Source organism: Ptychodera flava, chromosome 2 (genome assembly GCF_041260155.1).
Source record: "Ptychodera flava strain L36383 chromosome 2, AS_Pfla_20210202, whole genome shotgun sequence".
Lineage (NCBI taxonomy): Eukaryota > Metazoa > Hemichordata > Enteropneusta > Ptychoderidae > Ptychodera > Ptychodera flava.
Window position 1 is genome coordinate 4,911,257 of NC_091929.1, and position 25,109 is coordinate 4,936,365.

Genomic DNA, 25,109 nt, shown 5'->3' on the forward strand with positions numbered 1-25,109 from the left:
ACTGAAACGGAACTTTTCGCCACCTCTCTGAATGACGAGAAAATCGCCCGTAACTTTTATCCCCACCACGCAGTAAGATTTCCCCATGCATGACAATCAAATCCTGTATTAAACTCGGGCAAGATTGCCTTCCCACTCCTAAATCTCCGTTTGAGCCATTACGGTGTCACAGGACAAAGGTAAACCAGAGACTTGGTTCAAGTCGGTGAATTTTCAAAAAATAAAATGATTTGTAAAAGTTCCTCGTGTAAAATTTGGTAGCGATCGAATGCGTTTTTATATAGTCTGTACAGCTATAACAGTAGTGAGTTAGTTTGTGCCGGTTAAACTCCCCTGTATCGCGTTCAACCCACTCAACGCGTTCACATAATCCTACCCACACATTTCACATGAAAAGAGAACACAGATCATTGCATTCCAGACGTTCACACAACTCACGTGCTCACAATCACGCACTTGAACCAAGTCTAGTAAACCAGTAAGTAAATCTAGAGAAAAGCTGTGTACAAACAGTGCGGTGGTCGGCGTTTGGAAGGTAGACATGGTTTTCCTCTTTGAGTGTAACGCGTGCTCTGATTGGTTCCGCCTGATTTCCTAATTCCATCAAACTCCTTAACGCAAAATAGTGGGGGTATCCCGCACCGCGTGGTAGTGGAAGACTCCTGTCTGGCTAACGAGCCGTGCGAGCGGACGATGGGTTGTAAACTGCATTGTTATTTGTTGAAAAGTGACTTCTGGTCTGGACTAGAATTCAAATGTAAACAATAACAATGCATTTTACACATATAGACGCTAAGTTGACAAGCTGGATACTGTGTATATCAATATTCTTCGGGGAGAAGAACAAGGAAATATGGTTCACATTAAAAATAAAAATGGTAAAATTATCATCAAAAGTTAGCAGCACTGGGGCTCTAAGACTGAAGCATTACTATTTCATGCAGTGTAAAATTTTAAAACCTACCTTTACAAATGACTATTAGATTATGTGTTGCTCACCATAAAATGAAGGCAAACACTTGTAAATCTATCCAGAGCTGTTGGAAAAACTGCTGATTTGGCACTTTTTGCAGGTTCTGTTCTACAGAATAACAATAATCTCGCCATTTTATCTTGAAATCTAGCACGGTGACACCACTTTTTGAATATTCCGTGCAAAATGACATCTCATACAAAGTCTTCCGTGAAAGTTTCAAGAAATGATGAGATTACAAGCATGCTTTCTTGCAATTCTATACACAAAGCGATGAACTTTGCTCTACCAATGGGTAGTATGGGCAGTCAGTCAGTTCCCTTACCTTGATAGCATCTTGATGTTTATTGATTTCTCTGTAGTTACTACCTTCTTCATACAGGATCTCTGCTTTGGTCTTCATATCAATACCACTGTCCATCTCAAGATAATTGTCAATGTGTTTTATTGCCTGCAATCCACACAGATGATGGTCAATGTTGTGATGAATAAAGCATCAAGGAGAAAACTGACCACCTACAAGTGATTATTGAACTTCTTGAAAAGCATGTAAAACATATGAAACCTCTCCTCGGTTAATCTAATTTAAGATACATATCTATCACATGAATTACTGAAAGCACGAATATAACAAGGCTATATTATGTTCTGATACAGAAATGTTAATTGGACAGGTATTGGTACAGTACCAGTTTGCATTTCTGGGGAAAAGTTGTACAAATTTAGCTTGTTTTCAGTATTGTATTTTTTCAAACTTTTTTTTCTGATCAAGGATGTTGAAAATTTCGGTTACAGGTGGCAAAAAAAAAAGTATAGGCAGCTACAAGTGGTGTGTTAGCAAATTAAGTTTGTGCAAAATGTCTTGATTTTTCACTGAAAGTAACAATTTTCACTGCTAGCAAATTTTAGCTGACAGCCTGTTGTGTTTTCCAGCTGAAGGCTATTTTCTACATCCCTGCCGATCATCTCAATATTAATTTTCTATTGCTTTATGTATGCCTGTTGTGGAGAGATCATCTCGAATATACTTACAATAATAGAATCTTTTCCAAATCAAAATATTCTGTGTCTTTGCTTTATGAAATGTGTGTTACATAAATCATCTAAAAATTGCATCCGCCACAAAATGTTATCTTGCACATAATGTGTTTTTTCACATACCTAACACTCATCATTTGTGTTGTTTGGTGATTAAACTACTCTTGTTGATGATAACTAACTTGTATCATTGGTAATTACTTGTTGATCATTGGTTAAATTCAATAAGAACACATCGTCATTTGAAAATAACTGTTCTTCAAAGCATGGCAACTATGTAAACAAACATCTCTCCAGAATATCTATATATAGTTATAATATGCATTGTTCATAGAATATTCATACACGCTGTCAAATTATTCTTCCATCTATGATGAATTATGTACTTATACTGAGAACTCTATACTATGCAAATGCTCAGACACAATGACATGTATGGTTAGTTTGGGTCCAGGCCTTTGTTTTCAGCTACATGACAGAATGGATCTATGGATGTTATCACAAAACCACAAAGTAGTCTAATCTTCACAATTGTCCCAAGTTTTTTGATAACATCAAAAATGATAACATATACAAATGAGTAGAACACATTGGTGGTATGGCTGAAGTAACAGCATCCATTGGTATTGAATCCATGATCCATGATCCACATTATGTACATTAATTACATTATGCCGGTATACCATTAGACAGGTGCAAAATTTATCTGAAGAATTCATGGCAAAGATGAAATGCTTTTCTAAGGGTTTTTTTCAAGGCATGGTCGTGACATGATTGTTCTGTATGTATATATTTGATATTAACATAATTAGTTGCTATAAACCAGTCTGTGTTATTTCATGCATTGCTGATTGCATGCATACATAACAGTAAATACCACAGCTAGGCCAGTCTAAGTATAGTGTATATGTTTTCTTTTCATATTCATGTTTGGGTTCTGAAAAACTGATTATTGCAACTATAATGACAGTTCCAAACTACAAACCTCTGCAGGAAGTGTTGTTGCCATAGTAATGCCCTTATTCCTCACACCTGGAATCAGGTTTATTTAATGTCAACGGCTTGTGTGTTCACATTGGACCATAAAGAGTTGAAATAAAATACAATGATACAAAAGACGAAACTACCATTTTATTTGAGTGGGTGACCATAATTGATGTTAATGAGAGAATTAATGACTCTGTATAAGCCATGCAATTTGCCTGAGTCCATTATTGGCAGTGTCATTGTTGGAGAGCTACAGTCACGACTGAAACAGTAGGTGGGTGGACACACCATTTATGTATTTATTTATTACCTCACTGTAATTCTTCATCAGAGCAAACACACTGGCAAGGTGGCGATGAGCTAGAGCATAGCTGGGATTTCTTTCCAGTACGTTATGAAGCATGGTTACCGACTCATCAAACCGATGTAATCTTGCAAGTACTTGTGCCTGGTAAAAAGCAAGAAATGTCATGTTTATTTTGTTGCCAAGTCGTAGCACAGTTGCTTTTTTTTTTTCATACAAAATGGAAATGCAAAGAACACAGTCACTTGAATTCTGTGAACTACAAATATATTGAATATTACTAATTAATATAATAAGAGACCACAGAAGACAATTCAGACACTTTTCTATCTGCATTTCACTTCATACAGGGCCAGTAATGCTAACTTTTGATGATTTTTTCATTATTTTTATTTTATAAATCAATTGCAACTTTTTATTCTACTCCCGAAAGAATGTTGAAACACCCACTATTTAGCTTGTCAACTTAGCGTCTATACGTGTAAAATGCACTATTATTGTTTACATTTGAATTCTATCATAGTCTGGACCAGAAGTCACTTTTCAGATAACAATGTAGTTTACATGCATACGGGCCGAGTTGACAAGCTGAATACTGTGTATATCAACATGCTTTCGGGAATAGATCAAGGAATTATGGTTGATATTAAAAACAAAAAAAATCATCAAAAGTTAGCATTACTGGCCCTTTATAAACTAAAATTCACAAGACAATATCTGTGTATGTGGCCGTTGCATACAATGATACAAAAGACTGTGGTGTGTACCGGTAGATTGACCAAGCAATATCCATCTCAGAGATCTGAGGTTGCATTAATGTGTAAAGACTTGTCTTACTGTGAGATGTGAGTCAGTTTGGACACTTTGTATTAATAGATGTATTAGACTCCCAAGATTCAGTGCAGTACTCCATCAAATCTAACCCTATCAAAGACTGAAGCACAGTGTACGCAAAGAAATTAAGTTCTGCTCACGGCACCATTTTACAAGTGATATAACCACAAACTAATGATGTCAAATTGCCATACACAAAGCACAGACGTCTTGTAATTATGGCACTGTGTATTGCAATGTGTACGGTGATTTGACGTCATCAGTTTGTGGCTACACCACTTATAAAATGATGCCTGCTCACATCTGACATGGCAGACTTCCAAAACATGCAAAATAAATTGAGCCTCATCCAAACAGTTATCAAGTCTGCATATTTAATAACAAGGATTGTTATCATTCATTCTGGCAGCCATGTGGGCTGTCTTCTCACCACAATATGGTGTTTGTTGTAACCAATATACATACTGGTTCCTACAAACACGATTTGTTGGAGAACAAATATATAACACTGCACCTTAAAGGCCAGGGACTTGATCCCAGGGATCAAGTTTGTTCTAGTATGTCAGATATGAAGGTGTCATAGCCTTTTGTTTTCCATTGAAATTGTAATCTAGTAAGTAAATTTCCTGGCAAGACGATGACACCAACACAGGCCTTTAATTCAATGTTAGGGTCAGAGATGGCAGACCACACAATACATGATTTAATAATTTAGTCTACTAAACGTATGTACATGGTGAATATCATTATCATTTTAGTTCAATACAAATTAGATATTTTTGTTACAGTAATTAATGTTCAGTCTACAGTTTACAAAACTATTGCCATCGTAACAAATTTTTTTACATTGTTGTAATACTGTTATGCCTTTTGTTTCAGTATGTAACCTCATTTTTCAATAAATAAAGTGATTTTTCATGAGAAAAAATGCCGCCAAGAAGTGTGTGGTCTGCCTGGCTGTTTATGTATTTGCATATAATTAGTGTAATGGCAAGTTAGCCTATGATGTCGGACTATCGAGTACGGTTTCCTTAACCCTTTGCACCCAATGGTACCCCATGACATCATGCGGACATTTTTGTCCGAGCCGGGCTCAAAGGGTTAAGTTGCTATAAGGAGAGGTTTATGGAGGTGCTAACTGATCCTCGTGATTTTGGGATTACCTGATAAACAAAGCCTGGTTCCAGATCAATTACGCTGTTTTGTACACTTGACAGTTCTCATGTAGAAATTCAATGTTCAACGTGATTGTATGCTACAGAATATTTATTTGATTAATTTTACCCCATTTCTCACATTTACTTGCATTGTGTGGTGGCATGTGCTGGCTGACGATGTTCTCTCTCCCACTGAAGCAATGAAGACTGACATCATCAAGTTGTTTTGCTTATTTCTTCAATGAGCAAACCCGGTGTTTTAGCTATAAACACAGTCCCTCTACCGCCTATGCTATAAACCTGAATACAGCAAACATAGAAGGCTATATGCATCTACCGTACTTTGCTTGACCTGTATGTTGATATTTCACGTTATATTATGCTGTACTGCTGTACTATTCCATCCTATAGTTAACATTGTCAATGATCGAAATGATTGTAAAGATCTAAATATTAAGCACAAATATTCAATATGATCACGGTTGTGGGGTAGAGTAACCATGATATGATGTATTGAGGGTCTGTCTCCAAGGCAACGTGAATATGCGCTTGCTGTGTAAATCGAAAACACCTCAGGAAAATCTTTCTAATGTAACGGACGCAAGATACAGTTATCGCATTAGTAATGCTCGCTAATATTAAAGTAATGTGATGATTTCAGTCAAGACAAAGACAGTTCAAGTTCACTCGCTAAACGATAAAAATGAGTTGAGATTCACGGTACAGGAAACTATTTAAAATTTGCTCGCATTTGCATTCATGCCCTTTCAGGCGTACAAAAATACAGTATTTTCATTACAACTCAATCCATCAAAACCTGACCTGACTTTTTCAGGGCAATCACCTCCTCCAAAAAGAGAAGTACCGTAAACTCACATGTTCATACTTATCACGTTGATTTCACACTCATTACATCAACCCTGATGAACAGTCACTATTCTGAAAACAGGGATTTGTAAATATCCCAATGTCAACTTATTTAAACAAAAGACTAAACACAAATTTTACAAGTGTTGTGAAGTACGGAATGAATTTGAAAATTTATACTAGGAGAATTTAAAAGAATATGCCTGTGATACTAAAAAATCAGACAGCTTCGGTTTAAAGGTGTGTTGCTCTATCCTTGTTTGTTGTGTAATCAATGTGTTTTTAAGTGGAGAGTGTTAGTAAGTATAGAAATTGTGCGTCAGTTTGGGCTGTGTGATTTGGTACTGTGGATCAGTTTGGGCTGTGTGATTTGGTACTGTGGATCAGTCGACGAAACTCATCCATATTGCAGACGCATTTGTTGTGTACTTGGCATTTTTTCCAGCATTTCAAGTTAGATCTGTGGTGTGATTGTCGGAAATTTGTGTTTTCATGCGTGTCGGCACTTGTGTGCCACGGTGAACTAGAAATAGAGAAGGTGCTAATGACAAGATCATTCAACCTTCCACCGATCCAGCTGATGAGACTGCAGGTGTGAACAACGAACTATTTGGCCATCTATTGTTTCACTGGACGCTTGTCACTAATACTTGTCTTTGTTTGTCATCAAAGTAAATAGCCACTACACAGGAGTGACAGCTTGTTATTTGCCTATCTTTTGTACACCAAAACTGAACCATATTATGGCAAATCCACACATAAATGGAGATCAAATAAGCTGGTTATCCGTGATTTGTTGAAATGATCTCTAGCCGGACAATTCCTTGTGGCGTTACTTAATTTGGCATGTTCATTTATACAAGACTGAAGATAAGTGGACACAAAGAAATTTTGTTTGCAATGTTGGTAACCTAGGAGTCAAATCATACCATCAATATTATTCAGAGCCCCTTATTATTAAGAAAACCCTTTTGGTTTTCAACCAAAAGTGTGTCTACTAATGTTTAGTCATCCCTCATTTAACACTGCATCACAGCCATAATGAACATATACCTAGATTCATGTGCCTGTTTAAAGCTATGGGAAAAGCGCCCTCACATCCATGCACTATTTTACGTACCATATCACGTCCCAGACTGTTGTCCATATTTGGATGAACACGCTCAGCAACATTGCATGTTTTATAATACATAAATAAAAATATCCCATAACACCTGAATGATGAAATTATTAAAATTCAGACTCAATGTAATCAACCAAATCAAACTATGTTATGTATCAAACCATTGGTAGAAGAATTGCATAGAATATCAAGGCAGCTACCCGGTAGATACCATCTGATATTTCATAACAAACTTTATATATTCAATAGAAAACTACAAAGCTAGATTAGCTAATGCATTCACTTATCTAGACTTGTTTTATAGTGGAGTGTACACAGCAAGATCAATTCCTTAAAGTCACATTATCTGTCACACTTTGAGAATGGATTGTGTAAACACAGAATATGCTTTTCAGCTAAATAAATCAAAACAAAATGAAACAATTAAGTGAAATAAAATACGTGCAACGGAAGTGAATTATTCTCTACACATCATGAAGACATGCTTGTTTCATTACATGTTTATACTTACATAATTTGTGTTGATTTCTGGTGAATCTGGTTCCAGTACTAAAGCTTCTTGGAAAGTTTCAACAGCTTTGTTATGTCTGTCAGTGTTGAAGTATAAAGCACCAAGGCTTTTTAAAGTCTCTGCTTCACGTTTTACAGCCAGTGACCTGCAAATACAAATTTACCATATGATCAACAGCAACCATTACACAGAGAAAGCTACTACTCAGCTCAAAACCAGCAATGTACCAGGTAGTACCGGTACGTGATTCAATAGTAACAGACTTTAACTTTGGTTCAAACTTTTCTCAATGAAACTTTGAACCACTGTCTAACTAAATCAGCAATAAATATCAGGGGTCATCATGCAAAGTCTAGTACTAGAAAAACAAGTTATCTAAAATTTATGGATATTTGAAATTCAAAATGATGACATACCTGTGTTAACTCTAAGGGAAAAATAAAAGTTTTGACTTTCAAAAAACTAAGACAGTGAAAATTTTTTTACACCAAGAGCTTTAAAATGAGCCTCCACAAGTGGTAGATCAGAAAATTGTAAAATTTGAGAGTCTGAATGTCTTTCCCTGATGTGCAATTAACCTTAAAGGACATTCACTGAGACAGATTTCTTCCCTTGTGGCGTACATGTTGAACCTCTTCAACGTAAACCTTGCGTGAAAGAAACTAAACAGAATTGTTCAGTGTTTTACTCAACCATATAATTTAAAATAGGAGAACTTTTCACATATATTTTCATAACCATTGACCACACTGGAAGCTGTGTGGAATATATATGTTATGATGTATGACACAGGTTTGATGTGACTCACATACCGGTAGTCATACAATATTGTCAGTGCCTTAATGCACAGTGTATTGGTTATTTATAGCACTCTAGCTGTTAGCTTGATCTCCACTCTCTTTCCTTGCATGAAACGACTTATCATGCAGGAAACACCCATGCTTTCTTTAAAAAATTTACAGAACAAATAAAAGAAGTGCTCCCATGACTTCTTATTACTAGGCACACCAACATACCGATGACATCCAAATGATCAGTGACTAAATCTTGTGTGCACAGCAATATTACATTGCTCTAAACCATACAAAGCTAAAGGGATCGGTATGTTTTAATAACTACAGCCTCACTTACTGGTAAAACATGTTACTCATGTGTAAACAATTGAATTTGTCTCAATCAAGGGACTTTGAGGACATTTTCTGTTACAAGCATTGGTAAATCCGACAATTGCTATCACAATCATAGCACTTCACTGGAGATATGATATACAGCACAGCTGTCGTGAAGATTTTGTGAAAACAGCTGCAGAGCTATTTTCAATCATTCAATTACATACCAAGTATCACTGTTTATTGCACGTCTAACATCTTCTTGACACCATTGTGTAATTGTTGGAAAATAATTTATCTGCCATAACTTACATTTTGGTGAAAATTTTGCCAACATATAGGAACACTCAGAGGCCAGAATTACCAACCATTGACAGCTGTACACTTACAGGAACTCAAACCACTAACTCATTACAATGATCTGATAGTTCAAATCAACTCAGTATTTCGTTGAGGGCGGTAAGCGGGTAACTTTTACTTGAGTTCCCGAGTCATGTGTTACCATATGTTAATACAATCACATTACCGGTAATGAACATTATAAATGGTACCAGGGTTCCTAAACCATGTAGATATATTCACAAAACTTAGCAAATGGTACATATAAGATACTAGACTGTACATCCGATACATCCACACTGATCACATCGTTTAATAATAATTTTGACCTATGATTTCATGTTACCATTACTCACCTAATGTACATATCCTCTGCTTCTTTTGTTTTTCCCATTTTTCTGAACAACCTTGCAATGTTAACCATAGCAACGTTGTGTTTGGGATCCAAATCAAGACATTTTAGGTATTGTTCGGTAGCTTTCTCTTGTTGATCTGATGAACAAAATGAAAATAAACTGACTTCATTAAAGAGTGGTAGAAACTTATTGATTGTAAATAAAACAGACATAAATTCAGTATGCTAATTCCGGGTTTAAAGGACTAGAAGCTGCAAGCTTGGATGATTTTTTACTATTTTGTTTTTCCAAGTCAATCATAGTTTCTGGTTCCACTCCCTAAAGCATGTTGAGAAACACAGTGTTCAGCTTGTCAACTTAGCATGTACCATGTGCTGTCTTGCATTGTTATTGTTGACAGGAGAATTCTGGTCCAGACTAAAACCCAAATGTAGTGATGACAGCGAACACTGTATCAATTTCTTTTCAATAACATATTGATTGAAATCTGCTCCTGTGTCACTCGCATGTTCAGGTCAAGTCATAAATATTTCCACAATAATCAAAGTTATTATAGATACTAGCCCATAAAATGCACAAGCAATGTATCTTGAACAGTAAGTACGTAGCAGCTAATTTCAAAAAGACACACAGACAATCATACCACACTACTAGCATGTGTGCTAGTGGCATTTCAATCAATCTGGGCTTCATGAAGTTGCACATTTGTGATTAAATATAGCGGCATGTGTGCAACATGGGACATTGCTGCTACACATTCAGACACATTATGTCATTTTGCATGCATGGCTATTGTTGCAGCCTGTAGTCTGAGATCTTAGATGTTTTTTCTAGTGCTCATCATAACATTGGCAGTCGCCTATTTAGTTTCGTCATTCTTGCTTGTGTGATTTCCAAATTGTTATCTAAGTTTTCAGGCAAATATTTCTGAATATTAATGAAAGAACAATTACAGCACATAATTTGCAAACAGCCCTGATGATATTCCCATCTTGTTCAGCAGCTAGTCACACAATGACACAAATATCAAGTATGGGTACGGTATACTGCAAACCTCTGCCATTGCACACATACCGGTGGTATTACCTTACCTATTCTGACAAAATATGCGCCATAATTATTGTATGCATTCGGATCTGTTGGTGTCAATTTGATCACATTTTGGTAAAGTTTTTCAGCTTCTTCATAGCGACCAGAGTCCAGCAGGATACCTGCTAAGCTGGAATAGGCGTCTGCATATTGGTTATCTATCTCTATTGCACGGATGAGAAGTGAAATTGCCTCTTCTTGACGTCCACCAAACTTGCTGAAAATTATAGAAGAATTACAAATTATTATTGTTTCCAAAAGAAGGCCATTTAGTGTTATCTACCAGTACCTTGAGAAATTCAAATTGTTCAAATTGTAATTTATCAGGACAAAGTAATGTTGAATTGACAATTATACACATCATTGTGGTAAATAACATTTTGAATATTCAAGATTTTTTGATCAGTTCCTCACTACTATAGGGTTATTTACAAAATACGCCCTGTATGGACAAGGGCTCAGTGAGTGACGTATTGGACGAGCCGAAGGCGAGTCCAATACGTCACTCACTGAGCCCGAGTCCATACAGGGCCGTATTTTGTGTATAACCCTATTATTATACACCTCCCTCCATTAATCGTCCGTATAAACTAATTCTAATTTGGCACGCGCGATATGAGTGGAACGCGCACGATCTACTGCTCCGTAGTACAAGTCCCTTGCGTTGGCACGAAGCCAATCAATTTTCAGTGCAGCTCAAGCAAACTTCACTGAATATTTTCAATTTAATTTGTTTTTTAAAATAAAAATCAATTGCATTTAGACTCAGTTTTGTGTTTAGCGTGTTTTAAACCTTATACTACGAATACATTTTGGTGGAAGATGTTATTATGTCTATAACTCTCCGTAAAATAGTTGTTTACATCCGATAATCGCTAGGTCAAAGGTCAAACAGGCGCGTCCCACGTCTCCCGTATTCGGGACTCCGCGTATTATACAAAATACGGAAAGTTATTGGACGGTCAAACTCCCACAGGTTACGGCAGTAGGTGTATAATAATGGTATGTATAGTGACAGCAAAATATTTGACAGTTCAAACCGAGTTAAGCCTTAATTGCTCATGAAGCTGTCTTATGATCTTCACAAGACTGAATAAATACATATAACTACCAACTTACAGTGTATGGACACTTACAGATCATGGACATTATGCAAATATTCAATAAATGCTATCAGGTGATGTCGTAGCTCAGTTTTTGTTTTAATTTAGGTACTTTTCAAATTTTATACCAGTACACAGCATGCCCTGTACTCATGGATATTCATGTTGACAAAGTCTGTGAATAACTGACAACAATGACATATCACAAAAAAATTGTAAATTCATAATTTCTATAAAGAGAAATACTAAATATAACTCACTTGACATAATTAGCCAGGTTGAAGTATGCCCTGACATGCATTGGATTGATTTCAATTGCTCTTCTGAATAGAATCTCAGTATCATTATCGGAATCTTTCAGCAATGTTCCAAGGTTGTTATTAGCACTGGCATGTCTTGGATACAGCCTGTAATGGATACAACCCGGGTCAATTCAAAACATTGATCATGAATCCACACATGCCATGTGGAAAAATCAATGGCTTATAGACACAAATAGTTAGTGTCGGCCTAGGTCAGTTCAAAACGATAGTCATGAATCCATATGATGAAATGTGAACAGTCAATGGCTGATGGATATTGTCAACCTGAGTCAACTCAAATATTGGTAAGGAACGCATGTAATGCAATGTGACAAAACATCCAGTACATAACTTCAAGAATGCTAAATACATTAATATTACCATGCCCTGCCTGTCGCATTTTGATTGATTTATCTGAACCACGTGACTGACACAATGGTCTGTTTAAATGACCGTGAATATGAATAATAAGATTAACAACTCACAGTATCGTTACTTTACAGCTCAAACGTAAATCATAATCAATCACAAAATAAAATGGAGCACTTGTGGGCCAAGTTGAGATAGTTTTTTCTGAAAATATCTCCAGATTTGCCAATATTTGACAGCGCGTGTGACAGTGCGTCGCGTATTGCTCAGTTCTGGCGCCCAGTTGTCGTTCGCTCCGGAAATTTTCGCAAATTTTGACGGTTTTCTTCGGTTCATTGATAATATAATGGAAATAACAGACTCTGCTCTGACCATTAATGTTTATTTATGGGCGTGGGCTCGAGGAAAGCCAAATTAACGGGCTCGGCAAGCCTCGCCCGTTAATTTTTGGCTTTCCTCTCCCCCTTGCCCATAAATAAACGTTAATGGTCAGCGCATCGCCTGTTATTTCTATATTGTATATATGAGGATGATGCTAAAGCTACGTCACTGATGTAGCAGATAATTTTTAATGCCTGGCACAGTCTCTGTAGCCACGCAAGACTGATATGCCACTGTGTGCTTCTATGCACTGGTCCCTTCACAGTTACATGAACACTCCAGCTATCTTATGTAGCATCTATGCTTTCATGGTAGGTGACTTGTCTGTCAGCCTTGTATCAGCGATTTACATATAACCTAGTCAGTTTTCAAGACACTCTAATATTAAGGTAGAAACTGATACACGAGGCGTCATCCATTCAAAATTCTAGCAGAAGACTGAAATGACAATCAGCATTGATCTTGATCAATGCAATAGAAAGCTGCAATAGTTTATACTAAACTGACCCGGCTGTTTACCATCAATACCATCACAGAACAAACTGTATTAGGATAATGTAAATTATCTCCAAATGCACCTATGAATTGGTAGAAAACAACTTACTCTAAAGTCCTCCGGTAATGTTTCACTGCTTCTTCCGTTCTTCCGATGTCTTTCAAATAATTGGCATAATTATAATGAGCTTTGGCATTATGAGGCAGTGTGTGGACTCCAGACCTGCAGTGCAAGACAAGTACCTGACATCAGACACTATTGCTAACTGTGGTCCTCAACTGACATTGATAGCTACATGGTACATACTGGTTTTGTGTAAACCAGGAATTCATTTTGTAACATACATGCACATGAAAACTGCTGAGTGATACAAAACCTGTTTGCTTTAACTTTACCTTCAATCAGATAGAATTCCAAACTGCTACAGCCAAAACTCTAGATAACAGTTCCTAAAACTGAGTACATTAAAGCTGGATAGAAGAGGTATTTATTCACTGTGGACTGTTGACCATAAATTACAATAAAAAGTATGAACCTACAGCAAACTAACGATTTAATTCCAGAATAACTCCCCAAATAAATTGGATTTACCACTGTAACAATATTATAGCCAATCAAAATGGATATCACTATTGTGTAATGCTTCTAGTTCACAATAAATGTTAAAGTGGTTTTCTGATGACGCATACAGTACCGGTACCAGCATACCGTATCAAACAGACTCTTCACTTTCCTTAGGATAGTTTTAAACTTTTCCACTTTTAAGACTCCTTGGATTTCGCACCATTGTGAAATGGTGAAGTTTTGGAAATTAATGAAGAGATGCACAAATAGACATGAGGAAGAATTAATTTGTCAACATCATCATCAAAACAGGGCAAGTTAAATAGTCCACTGACATCCTATGTCACACAATAGTTGTAGAATGAGTTCATTATGTGAATGATAATCAGAAATTTACTGTATCTTATTAACCCTTTCATCGCCATGGTTTCACCCAAATTCTTTATGATCAAAACTGAACATGGACCTTTATACAGAATCGGTAGGGTGAACAGCTTAAGGCATGCGGAACCCCATTTCATTAATCACAATGATAATGTAAATTTCCAAAACCACAGCAAAAACACTGATTGCCCATTGCCTGTTGATTAATCAACTATAGTATCATCCATCATTTCTGAATCCAAAACACTAAACAACTGTACTACTTTCACATCAATTACCAAAACATGGAAATAAATAGCAAGGTTTTTCATGTAATTTTGCTGTTGGGTGAAGTAATTGCAAAATTAAAGCAGCAGCAAAGTTTTTATCTAGAACTGTTGGCACAAATGAGCTGTCTGTCTTCATCTAGCGTGTTGTGTGCTAAATTGAACTGCATGCAGCTGACACAGTGATGTCGTCACGTGTGAAATGTCTGACCATGGTGATATCCAGTTTAATAGTATATCCAAGCAGATGATATTTGCAGTGGAATTTGGTGATATAGACTTACTTGAAGAGTGATTCCCTGGTGTTCCAGACAGGATTTCTGATGATTGTCCTCCAAGTAAACAAAGCCACAATGACCAATGCCATTACAGTGCATATCATTGGCACTAGTCTCTTGGTACTGCTCCTACAAATGTTATTGATTCCGTGACTAACTAGGATACAAATGCCAAGACTGAAACAAAACACAGCAAAGAAGCTTCTTTCATATATCTCATCTTAAAAGTTAAATTCTGGTAGTTGTACTATTTGAAAGAAAGAATGCTTTACTGTACTTATTAAGGTAGAACTCGCTACAGGGACAGATAGTCAGACTCTCAAACTTTTCCAATCGTTTTCTGATCTATCACTTGTGATGATTCATTTCAAAGTTCTTGGTGTAAGAAAACTTTTCACAAGCTTAGTTTTCTAAAAATCAAAAATTTTATTTTTTCCTCCATAGAGTTAACACAGGTATAGTGGCCATTTTGAATTTCAAATCTCGGTTAATCTTGTGTAATTTTTTTCTCTAGTTCCAAAAGTTGCATGGCGACCACCGGTTTTTATTCTCGATTTGGAAGAGAATGATTGAAATTCTTTGAGGAAAGTTTGAGCAAAAGAATAAGACTTTCACTTTCGAGGCGCATACTACCTTAAGAAAAAGAGTGAAACTTGATGGTAAAAAGCTCACTGTGATTGAAAATTCAAATTGCTGTACAAAGCTGGCAAAAAGGTGAACACATGAATTTGTACTAGCATTGAAGATTTATTGCTGTGGAATCTCAGTATCACATGCTGTCAGTTTAATAAATTTGTAGACAAACAATCATAGAGTTTTGATAACATTAGAAATCATTAATAAGTGGAAATAATGTTTCCAGATATCCCACATTGAAACCAAAAGATTAAATAATGACAGCTACAATTTAAGGTTTCACATCTAACTGCTTCAATTGTATCAATTAATGTATAAATCACATCAATATCTGGATAGTCAAACTACATTCTATTTTTTTAAAACACCAGAACATTTTATAAATTTCTGGATATTAGGTTTGATCAATCTCTAAATATTAGAAATCTTACCTTGGTATGTACAGTATTCTTTCAGCGACAACAAAACCAACTCTGATGAAGAGATTAGACGCTGGTAAAAATGGAATGACAAGAAACAGCAAAGCGGTCAAAATGACCCGGAGTTGATTTTTCTGAAAGGAAAACAGAAACGCCAATGACTCATTTGTAGTAATGATATCATTAATTATGACATGATTCAATGTCATGAAATTGTAACAATTTATTGTAAACTAATGCTGTAGAAGTTGTAGTTTACATATTGACATGTTCTGCTGGTATGTGATCTTAGTCTTTGTGAAAGACAGTTTAAATGATATGTGACATCAAGCCCCTTGGATTTATAAGACTTGACTCTTTTTCACTTTCTAATTATCAAATAAATAGATAACCATGATGCATATGTATGAGAAGGTTAAATCACACACTGTACAAAGCCACCATTCACTGATTAATTGCACCCAAGATATAATTCATTAGTCAACAGGGCTGGGGTTCTGCTTATATAAGACATTTGGTCTTATCTGGGTACTGTAAACCATCAAATTGTGGAGAAAAATCAAAAAGGTTCCAGAGAAAACTATCTCTTGTGGACTTGCATAAACAACAATCAAACAGAAAACATTTCACATCTTCAATTTTGAAAACCATAGATTCTCTCCTATTCAAACAACCGATGAAATTTGCCAGTCTATAACAGTTTTATCTATGTGGACACTTCTAAAACGTTTGCTGTCAGTCCATAAGTTCTGAATAATAGTACATGAACTGATACTGTCTACTGAGTCTGTTTTGAAAATTTTGCCAAATGACTCTGAAATTTTGAAAGGACCCCTTGTCAGCAAAATTCTTTGATAAAATTGAACAATCAAGCTACTAACACAACATGGACTTCACAAATTCTGTGCAGGAGTGTAGACCTGTGACTCTTCAATCAGGTTTTATTGATACCAAGGACACTGACAAAACTTGAGTGAAAGAGAGTATGTTGTTTGCTCATTTGTATACCAGTCTTAAGGAAGTCTATTTCTGAACAAAATATCAACTTTCGTCCACCAAGGCAGAGGTTAATATTTCTATGGATTGCAGCATCATGGGATAGCTCACCTTGTCTTGATAGAAACACAGCAAACAGTAAATGGAAATCATTGCCATGACAGCAATGAATGAGATGGTTGCTAGGTTACGCAGATCAGCCACAGACTCTACTAGGGTATGCTTCCCATCTGCCAATCATAGCAAAGGATTATGGGTGCCAGTAGCAACCATCCATTGAAGACAAGCAGATAACAGTACGTCATGAACCTGGAAGAAGAATGAACTGATGATAGAGGGCGCTGTATAGTGGTACTCTGCTAGTTGTACTGACGATACACTCTATTACTGAGTGCATGCTTTGAGTTGGCAAATAAGTTTGCTGGAAGTGAATACACAATCAGTTTCCATATCTAAACAGATAGAATCTTTCAAAACTCAGCGTTTTTGTTCAGGGCAGTAATAAGCAGATAAATATTACTGAGATCCCCATGGTACATGTGTATATCAATACAATCAGATTATAGGAGAGAAGAAATGATAAGATTCCCAAATGTTCCAAAACCTTAGCTAAAACACTTAATCAATAATGGGCTATCAGTTAACATTTTGCAATCATGGGAGTCTGGGCTAACCAGTTAGTGTTGTTTATGATCAGACTGCTAAATTTTGCTCCATAAGTATGACTACTGCAGCTGTTAACCAAATAAAAGAGGGAAAACTATCTCCATGGTAATTGCTATGATATTGGGAAAATAAAACATAGATGGAAATTTTCATAGAATTTGTGAAAATGTGAGTTAGGCAGGTAAGCTAGTGGAAACTGAAGACAGGCTGGTGATTTCAGGGGGCATCCAGCCTGGCTACCAGGAAACTTCATTTGGATTTGATCGTCACAGGAACTTAATCCTAGAGAATATGGTAAATATTTTCTGTCATTGTTTGTCAACAGTTATTGTGCTGCTTTTGTTACATGTTATTTTTCCAACATTGAAAAGTGACATCAAAAAGTACTTAAAACATACATGTACAATCATTACCATTTTAACAAACATAATGTTATTTCTACACATTTACTGTATGCACAGTATCATGCATGCCTTGCCAAGCAAGGACCCACAGCAGCCAAATAACAGTTGAACTGCAGAGTTTGGAAGCTTTGAATTTCAAATTGAAGTTTCAATAATCATGTCGTGTGAAACAATCAAATGACATGATTGGGGAAACTTTTCAATTTCATATTCTACGAGCTCTGAGGTTCCTCTGTTATTTTATTAATTTCACTTGATAGAATTAAAGCAATCATACTGGAACAAAAAACGCAACAGTGTAGTTTCCACACCCTGTACTTATGTCATCTATAACATTAGAATAACTGCCAATACTTGTTTATGAACAATTTGAATGTTACCTGGTGCTGAGATGTGGTGCAAAGGATGCTGGGTTGTCTTGATCTGAAAATGCTGGCAACTGACCGTTTAACATCCAAATTCGAAATACCATCAACAAAACAAGCTGTACAGAAACATAAAAAAAACCATTTCCTAAAAATTGTCATTCAAAATAATTATGATACGGTATAACACTAAACAAAGCATGTTATGATTTGCAGAGATTAATCTGACTCCGAATGAAATCTCACCTGTTGTCAAATGTGGGTCAGTGATTTGTATTCATTTCATTTGAACTCAATATCATTGTTTTTTCGCACAGTAAAAAGAATCATCAGAGGGAATTTGAACTGTGCAACCAATGATGCATAGATAACACCATGGCAACCAATGATGCATAGATAACACCATGTTATAAACACCCACACAAAGGTTGTCAATGCTCATGAAAAGGTTACTAAACATTACATTTTTTAAGGAGAATTATTAAAATATCACAGATATCAACCATACAATATAACAAATACCGGTATATGTATACAAGAAATCTGCCCTGGAGTGATTGGTTTCAGATTTGACCAAGTTTGTATTTTCCTAGCTCTCATTATGTTTGTAGTGATATTATTTCAGTCCTGAGTACATCCAACCATCATCTATTGCAGCTGTATTTCAGGTGTGGCGTTTGATACACAGCCTTTCTTTACAATACATGCATACATACCGGAACATGTACATACACACATACTGGTACATACATACACACATACCGGTACATACATAGAAGGATACCCACGTATTCATTACACAAATCAGTAGAATAGAAACAGACACACAGATAGTGATTAACACAGTTACATTAGGGCTAATTACTGCTGATGATTTGAGTGATTTTCTCCGTGATGGATTAATTACATTTTTTGTCACAATCAGCATTTTTTCCTAAATAGAGTAACATATCAGACATTGCGCCCACTATTGGAATCTGAACGCCCTCTTGTGAGAATGCCATGCGACAGCTACTTTTCAAGTTAGAATAAAAAATACCAGAGGAAAAAATCTACACCAGCCCTTGGCACCATTGCAAAAGTGGTACTCATAATACATTGCACTTAGTGTCACAATTGGACTTCTGTGCTTTGTTTATGGCAGGTATGATGTCATCAGTTGTGGCGATACAACTGTACCACTTTTGTAATGGAGCTCAGTCCTCTTTTCCTAGGAAAAACTGCAAATGCTATGAAAACTTCAAAATTTAATGCTTCATTTGAAATATGGTTGAATACAAAGACTGGACGCATTCTCATGTTCTCTATAGGGAAATGCAATGTTTATTGAATACAGTCATGAATAGAAAATTGACTTACCACAGTAAGTATTGTAAATATTCTTTTCATCATTGGTGAACAGCTCATGTCAAGTCTTCCTGTTTGAAGAAATCTGAAAATGAAGTCCAAAAAAAAATGGAGATGAAAACTCATATTTGCTACTGTTGTGATCAAATCATTGTACAATGATGTTGTCTAATGCTAAGTGGTCATTAGGAAATACCAAAGAGGATGCACAAGGACATTGGTGCAGCATATCGCCTGACCAGAAGCAGAGTGCGATGCAACGTGCTAACGTCTGAGTACACGCATCCTTTACCGTATTTCATAATTACCTTATTTTACATCTTACATTGCAAATGGAATGTCAAACAGGTCAAGTAGTGACTTGTTTTATGAAAATTCGACAGTTTTTCCTCATTTTCATAGAACGGAATGCAATCTTTGAAGCACTTCTACGCAACTATGTGTAAAGAGTGTCTTGTTTTCAAAGCAATCTATAATCAGAAGCTATGTTACAGAAGTGCAGAAGTGTGACAGTAGTCAATATTGTCAAATCAGAAGCTATGTCACAAGAGTTTGTTGGGCTGCCAATATGATTCAATCAGAAGATACTGTACACAGAAGGGTGATGGGTAGTTAACATCAGCCAATCAAATGCCATGTTTAGAACTTCAGAAGGATGGTAGTCAATATTGTCCATTAAGAAGCTATGATTCAGAATGGATGGTCAATATGGGCCAATCAGAAGCTGCTTTAAGAGAAAGATATTGCAGTCAAATCAAATGAATAAATAAATCAGTGAAATGACACACCTCATTAATAAAGCTAGTGTGTCAGAAAACACATTCTTTATAATTATAAATCTTAGATTGAAGAGACAGGAATCTATTTTAGCGTAACACAACATTTCCATTCCTCTTGTACAGAATAGAGAATGACAAAAAAATTAAGAACAAAGTTATCCAACAACAAAACCTACCTAAATATTCCTTTCCTGGAGAGAACCATGACATCATAGATAATGCAGACTCCAAGCACTGTAATGCCGTGTTCTTTGATGAACATATTGCAGGCACCAAGGAAGACTGACAACATCAAACATAATGGTGATTTTGTGGTCAGATAATCTCTATCTGGATCAGGTTTTTCTATACTCCTGTGAAAATACATCGGAAAATGTATGAAACAAACTTTGTTGTAAATGTTTCACAGATATCATCTTATTTTATGTCTGTATTTGCTAAAATTTACATTTCTAATGTACGTATATTGAGGAAACCACCATACATTGTAATATCCTTTCTCATGATGACTCTTCAAATATGTACGACCAGTGAAAAATTAGACAAACACACATGTATCTTTCAAACAAACACTTATTAATTGGAAAGGAATTGTTTAAATGTAACAATCAAGTTACTTTGTTTTGATAAAGAGATTAGGGTACACCACTGTATCATTGTCTGCAATCAAATTTTTTTCACCAGAGACAAATTTGAGTGAGGATGCTACCAAAGCATGTAGTTAATTTTGACATTTCACATTACCAATTACCGTATTTGTACCAACACATTAACCATTGTCCCAGAATAATACCAAACTGCAAGCTCTTCCCTTTGCATTATAGGACCTTACGGCCATGTTTGGGTTACTGTGTGTTTTACCATCTTAGCACAACAGTTTGCTTGCAGGGCCACAGGTAACTGCATACGTACTCCCAGTACCAGTACACATGTACAGGTAGAGCTTGTGTCTTTGGTCCACAGATTTCATCTTGTCAGCAAATGCATTGTAACTTTCCACAAAGCATGATGAAAGCAACAATGTGGAAAATTTGTGTAAAAATCACCAAAAGTACCGTAGAATAATTTAGCTTGTTCAGGTAAAGATGAGAATACATGCTGTGTTATCTTCAGCATGCACAGTGTGCAGGATGGTCTGGTAATCTACCTGCACCAATGTAGCATAGACATGCATAGTGTAGATTTTAGACTGGAATATCTGTCATTTTAGGCAGTGATGTACCCTTCACCTCCAATGACTGATCTACAAGTCTGAGCATTCTGTGTACCCAAGTGATGCAAGCTCTGATGTTAGTTATTTTTGTGTTCTTGGTGAGCATTCTGATACACCTCCACACTCACGACAGTTTCCAGTGCAGTGTTCAAATTTGCTGCAGACAGGGAACTGAACAAAACCCAAAAGCAAAGTCATGTACCAATATAATGAAGTTAAGAAGGATTATATAATTATCAAAATTCTGTGAAATGTGGAAGGATTTAGATAGAAGTTAAAGCATATTGAAGTTGACATGTAGCGTTGCACCCAGACTGCTTTTCTTGTAATTTGTCACAAACTTTGAGGTTATCCTGCATTCTTGTAAACAAAAGGACACATACCATGCACCATCAACACTCACAATAAGAATAATCTTCCAATTCTTAGGGTGATGGCAATGATAAATTTTATGAAATATTAAATAATCCATTTTAAAGACAGCACATCGTCATCAAACATGCCATTATCTTTTGTGAGTGAAGGCACAGAAAAGTGTTTAATAAAGATTTTTTAGGTACTAACTCAAGTTGGATGGTATTTGTTTACTTTCACTTTAGAAACAGTAAATACTTATTTTTTAATGCTAAAATTTAAGCAGGAACATTTCAGTATTCAACGGAGCAGCAAATGACAAAAAGCTGTTGAATTCATATATTTTTTTGGGGGGAAATTTGTTCTTTCGGTAATTATGATTTCCCCCCAAAAATTCAGGATGACGTATAAATTTGGAAGTATGGAACACTGATAATGATGTTTTGATGAGCTGGGTGCAATACTGGGTAAGAAAAGATGGTAAGAAATATCTGAAAGATATCGAGAGCCAATAGTGTTTGGTTGTTAGTAAGCATTTCAATGATCAAACAAAGAAAAGAATTAACAAGTCATCGTTGATGACACAGTCCCCACTTGTTAATGGGTACTTTGATTACATGTCCTCAGAGAGGATAGAGTCATCTTCATTAATTAGGTCTGTGATAAAATTCTTTGATACAGATGGCACTCAATGGCCAAGAATGAGTTCCATGGTGATGAAAACATAAAACCAAAGTAGGCCACCATCCTAAAGTTCATAAAATGAGTCTACTAGGAATTAATCAACAGGATGTTGCAAAACATTTTTGCATACAATCCTAACACTTAACTGATTATCACTTGTACCATATTTCATAAAGTTTGATGCAGTATTTACAACACTATAAGATCAACATCTGTATCAAGTTTCATCACATTTGACGTTGTATTAATTTGTGGCTATATCACCCTAATTAGGAAAGTTCATTACTTATGCAATTACAAATTAATTAAAATGACACTGATAAATGTCTTTTTCAATGTCAAAGCAATGTGAGCTTAACATCTGTACAAAGTTTCATGAATTTGATGCAGTATTTCTTGACATATCAGCCTGTTTACGAAACTTCAATAATTGACATGTTACTGCTACATGACGTGAAACAAATTGAGGAGCATATGTATGAAATAGGTCAATGTCCTTGTACCAACTTTGAATGATACTGGTGGCAATATGTCTGAGTTATGGCTCTGTACATAAGAAAATTGTAACAAATTCACCGCCATGCAGCGATATTTGATCTTACTGTTTAAAAAATCAACAAGTATATGTACGACATAAGTCAATGTACATGTACCAACTTTGAATAAGATCAGTTGAGACTTGCCAGAGTTATGGCTCTCGACATGAAACAACCATAACGAAATTGCTACCATGTGGCCATATTGGACCATCTCGTGAAACCAATCCACATACATATGTATAAATAAGTCAATGTCCTTGTACCAACTTTGAATAAATTTGCTTGATACATGTCTGAGTTATGGTTCCGGACATGAAAAAATCGGAAAAAATGGCCACACGGCGGCCATATTGGATTGTATCACAAAACAAATCAATGTGCATATGTATGACATAGGTCGATGTCCCTGTACTAAGTTTAAATAAAATCGGTGAATAAAATCAGTTGAGACGTGCCCAAGTTTTGGCTAAGGACATGAAAAAATTGTAACCAATATGGCTGCCATGCAGCCATATTGGATCATATCATGAAACAAATTGACGTACATATGTATGACATAAGTCAATGTCCTTGTACCAACTTTGAATAAAATCGGTTGAGATATGCCTGACTTATGGCTCTGTACATGAAAAAATCGTTAGAAAATGGCTGCCTGGCGGCCATATTGGATCGTATCAAAAAACAAATTGACATGCATATCTATGACATTGTTCAATGTCCTTGTACCAACTTTGAATAAAATCGGTTGAGATATGCCTGACTTATGGCTCTGTACATGAAAAAATCGTTACAAAATGGCCGCCTGGCAGCCATATTGGATCGTATCACAAAACAAATTGACGTGCATATCTATGACATTGGTCAATGTCCTTGTACCAACTTTGAATAAAATCGGTTGAAACATGTCTGAGTTATGGCTCTGTACATGAAAAAATCGTAAGAAAATGGCCACCTGGCGGCCATATTGGATTGTATCACAAAACAAATTGACGTACATATCTATGACATTGGTCAATGTCCTTGTACTAACTTTGAATAAAATCGGTTGAAACGTGTCCGAGTTATGGCTCTGTACATGAAAAAATCGTTAGAAAATGGCTGCCTGGCAGCCATATTGGATCGTATCACAAAACAAATTAACTTGCATATCTATGACATTGGTCAATGTCCTTGTACCAACTTTGAATAAAATCGGTTGAGATATGTCTGAGTTATGGCTCTGTACATGAAAAAATCGTTAGAAAATGGCCGCCTGGCGGCCATATTGGATCGTATCACAAAACAAATTGACGTGCATATCTATGACATTGGTCAATGTCCTTGTACCAACTTTGAATAAAATCGGTTGAAACGTGTCTGAGTTATGGCTCTGTACATGAAAAAATCGTAATAAAATGGCTGCCTGGCGGCCATATTGGATCGTATCACAAAACAAATTGACGTGCATCTGTATGACATATGAAGTAATTCTTGTACCAAGTTTGAATGAAATCGCTCCTTGCATCTCTGAGATATCTGCGTGAACGGACGGACGGACGCACGGACGCACACACGCACACACGCACACACGCACGGACACGACCAAACCTATAAGTCCCCCCGGACGGTGTCCGTTGGGACTAAAAAGTAAATAATGCAAACTAAAACAAAGCTGCTGTATTTTGGACTCCTACCTTAAAAACGTAAGAAAAGAAAGTAGAAATAAGAAACAAGCCACGACATCAGCTCTGCCAACGATGCCGGAAACCTTACAAAGTAAAAGAATAATTACTTGGTAACAAAAATCAAATTATATTGTAAAAATAAACCCTGTCACTGGCATAGTTCTAAATTTAAGTAAAAAATTATAGAAACAATTGAATTAGAAAAACAAAGAT

The 25,109-nt window shown here is 36.1% G+C and overlaps 1 protein-coding gene across 1 annotated transcript in view; it reads right to left on the minus strand.

Annotated features, from left to right (window-relative positions):
- Positions 1-25,109, minus strand: part of LOC139151858 (protein O-mannosyl-transferase TMTC1-like) — a 43,417-nt gene that overhangs the window by 12,404 nt on the left and 5,904 nt on the right. The window contains 15 exon segments of the mRNA XM_070724890.1: positions 1,299-1,424; positions 3,309-3,446; positions 7,795-7,939; positions 9,599-9,734; positions 10,690-10,904; positions 12,051-12,197; positions 13,447-13,560; positions 14,837-15,007; positions 15,898-16,019; positions 16,993-17,096; positions 17,099-17,190; positions 18,332-18,435; positions 19,676-19,748; positions 20,619-20,795; positions 24,906-24,979. Of these exon segments, the coding sequence (XP_070580991.1) occupies positions 1,299-1,424; positions 3,309-3,446; positions 7,795-7,939; positions 9,599-9,734; positions 10,690-10,904; positions 12,051-12,197; positions 13,447-13,560; positions 14,837-15,007; positions 15,898-16,019; positions 16,993-17,096; positions 17,099-17,190; positions 18,332-18,435; positions 19,676-19,748; positions 20,619-20,795; positions 24,906-24,979 (1,938 nt within the window).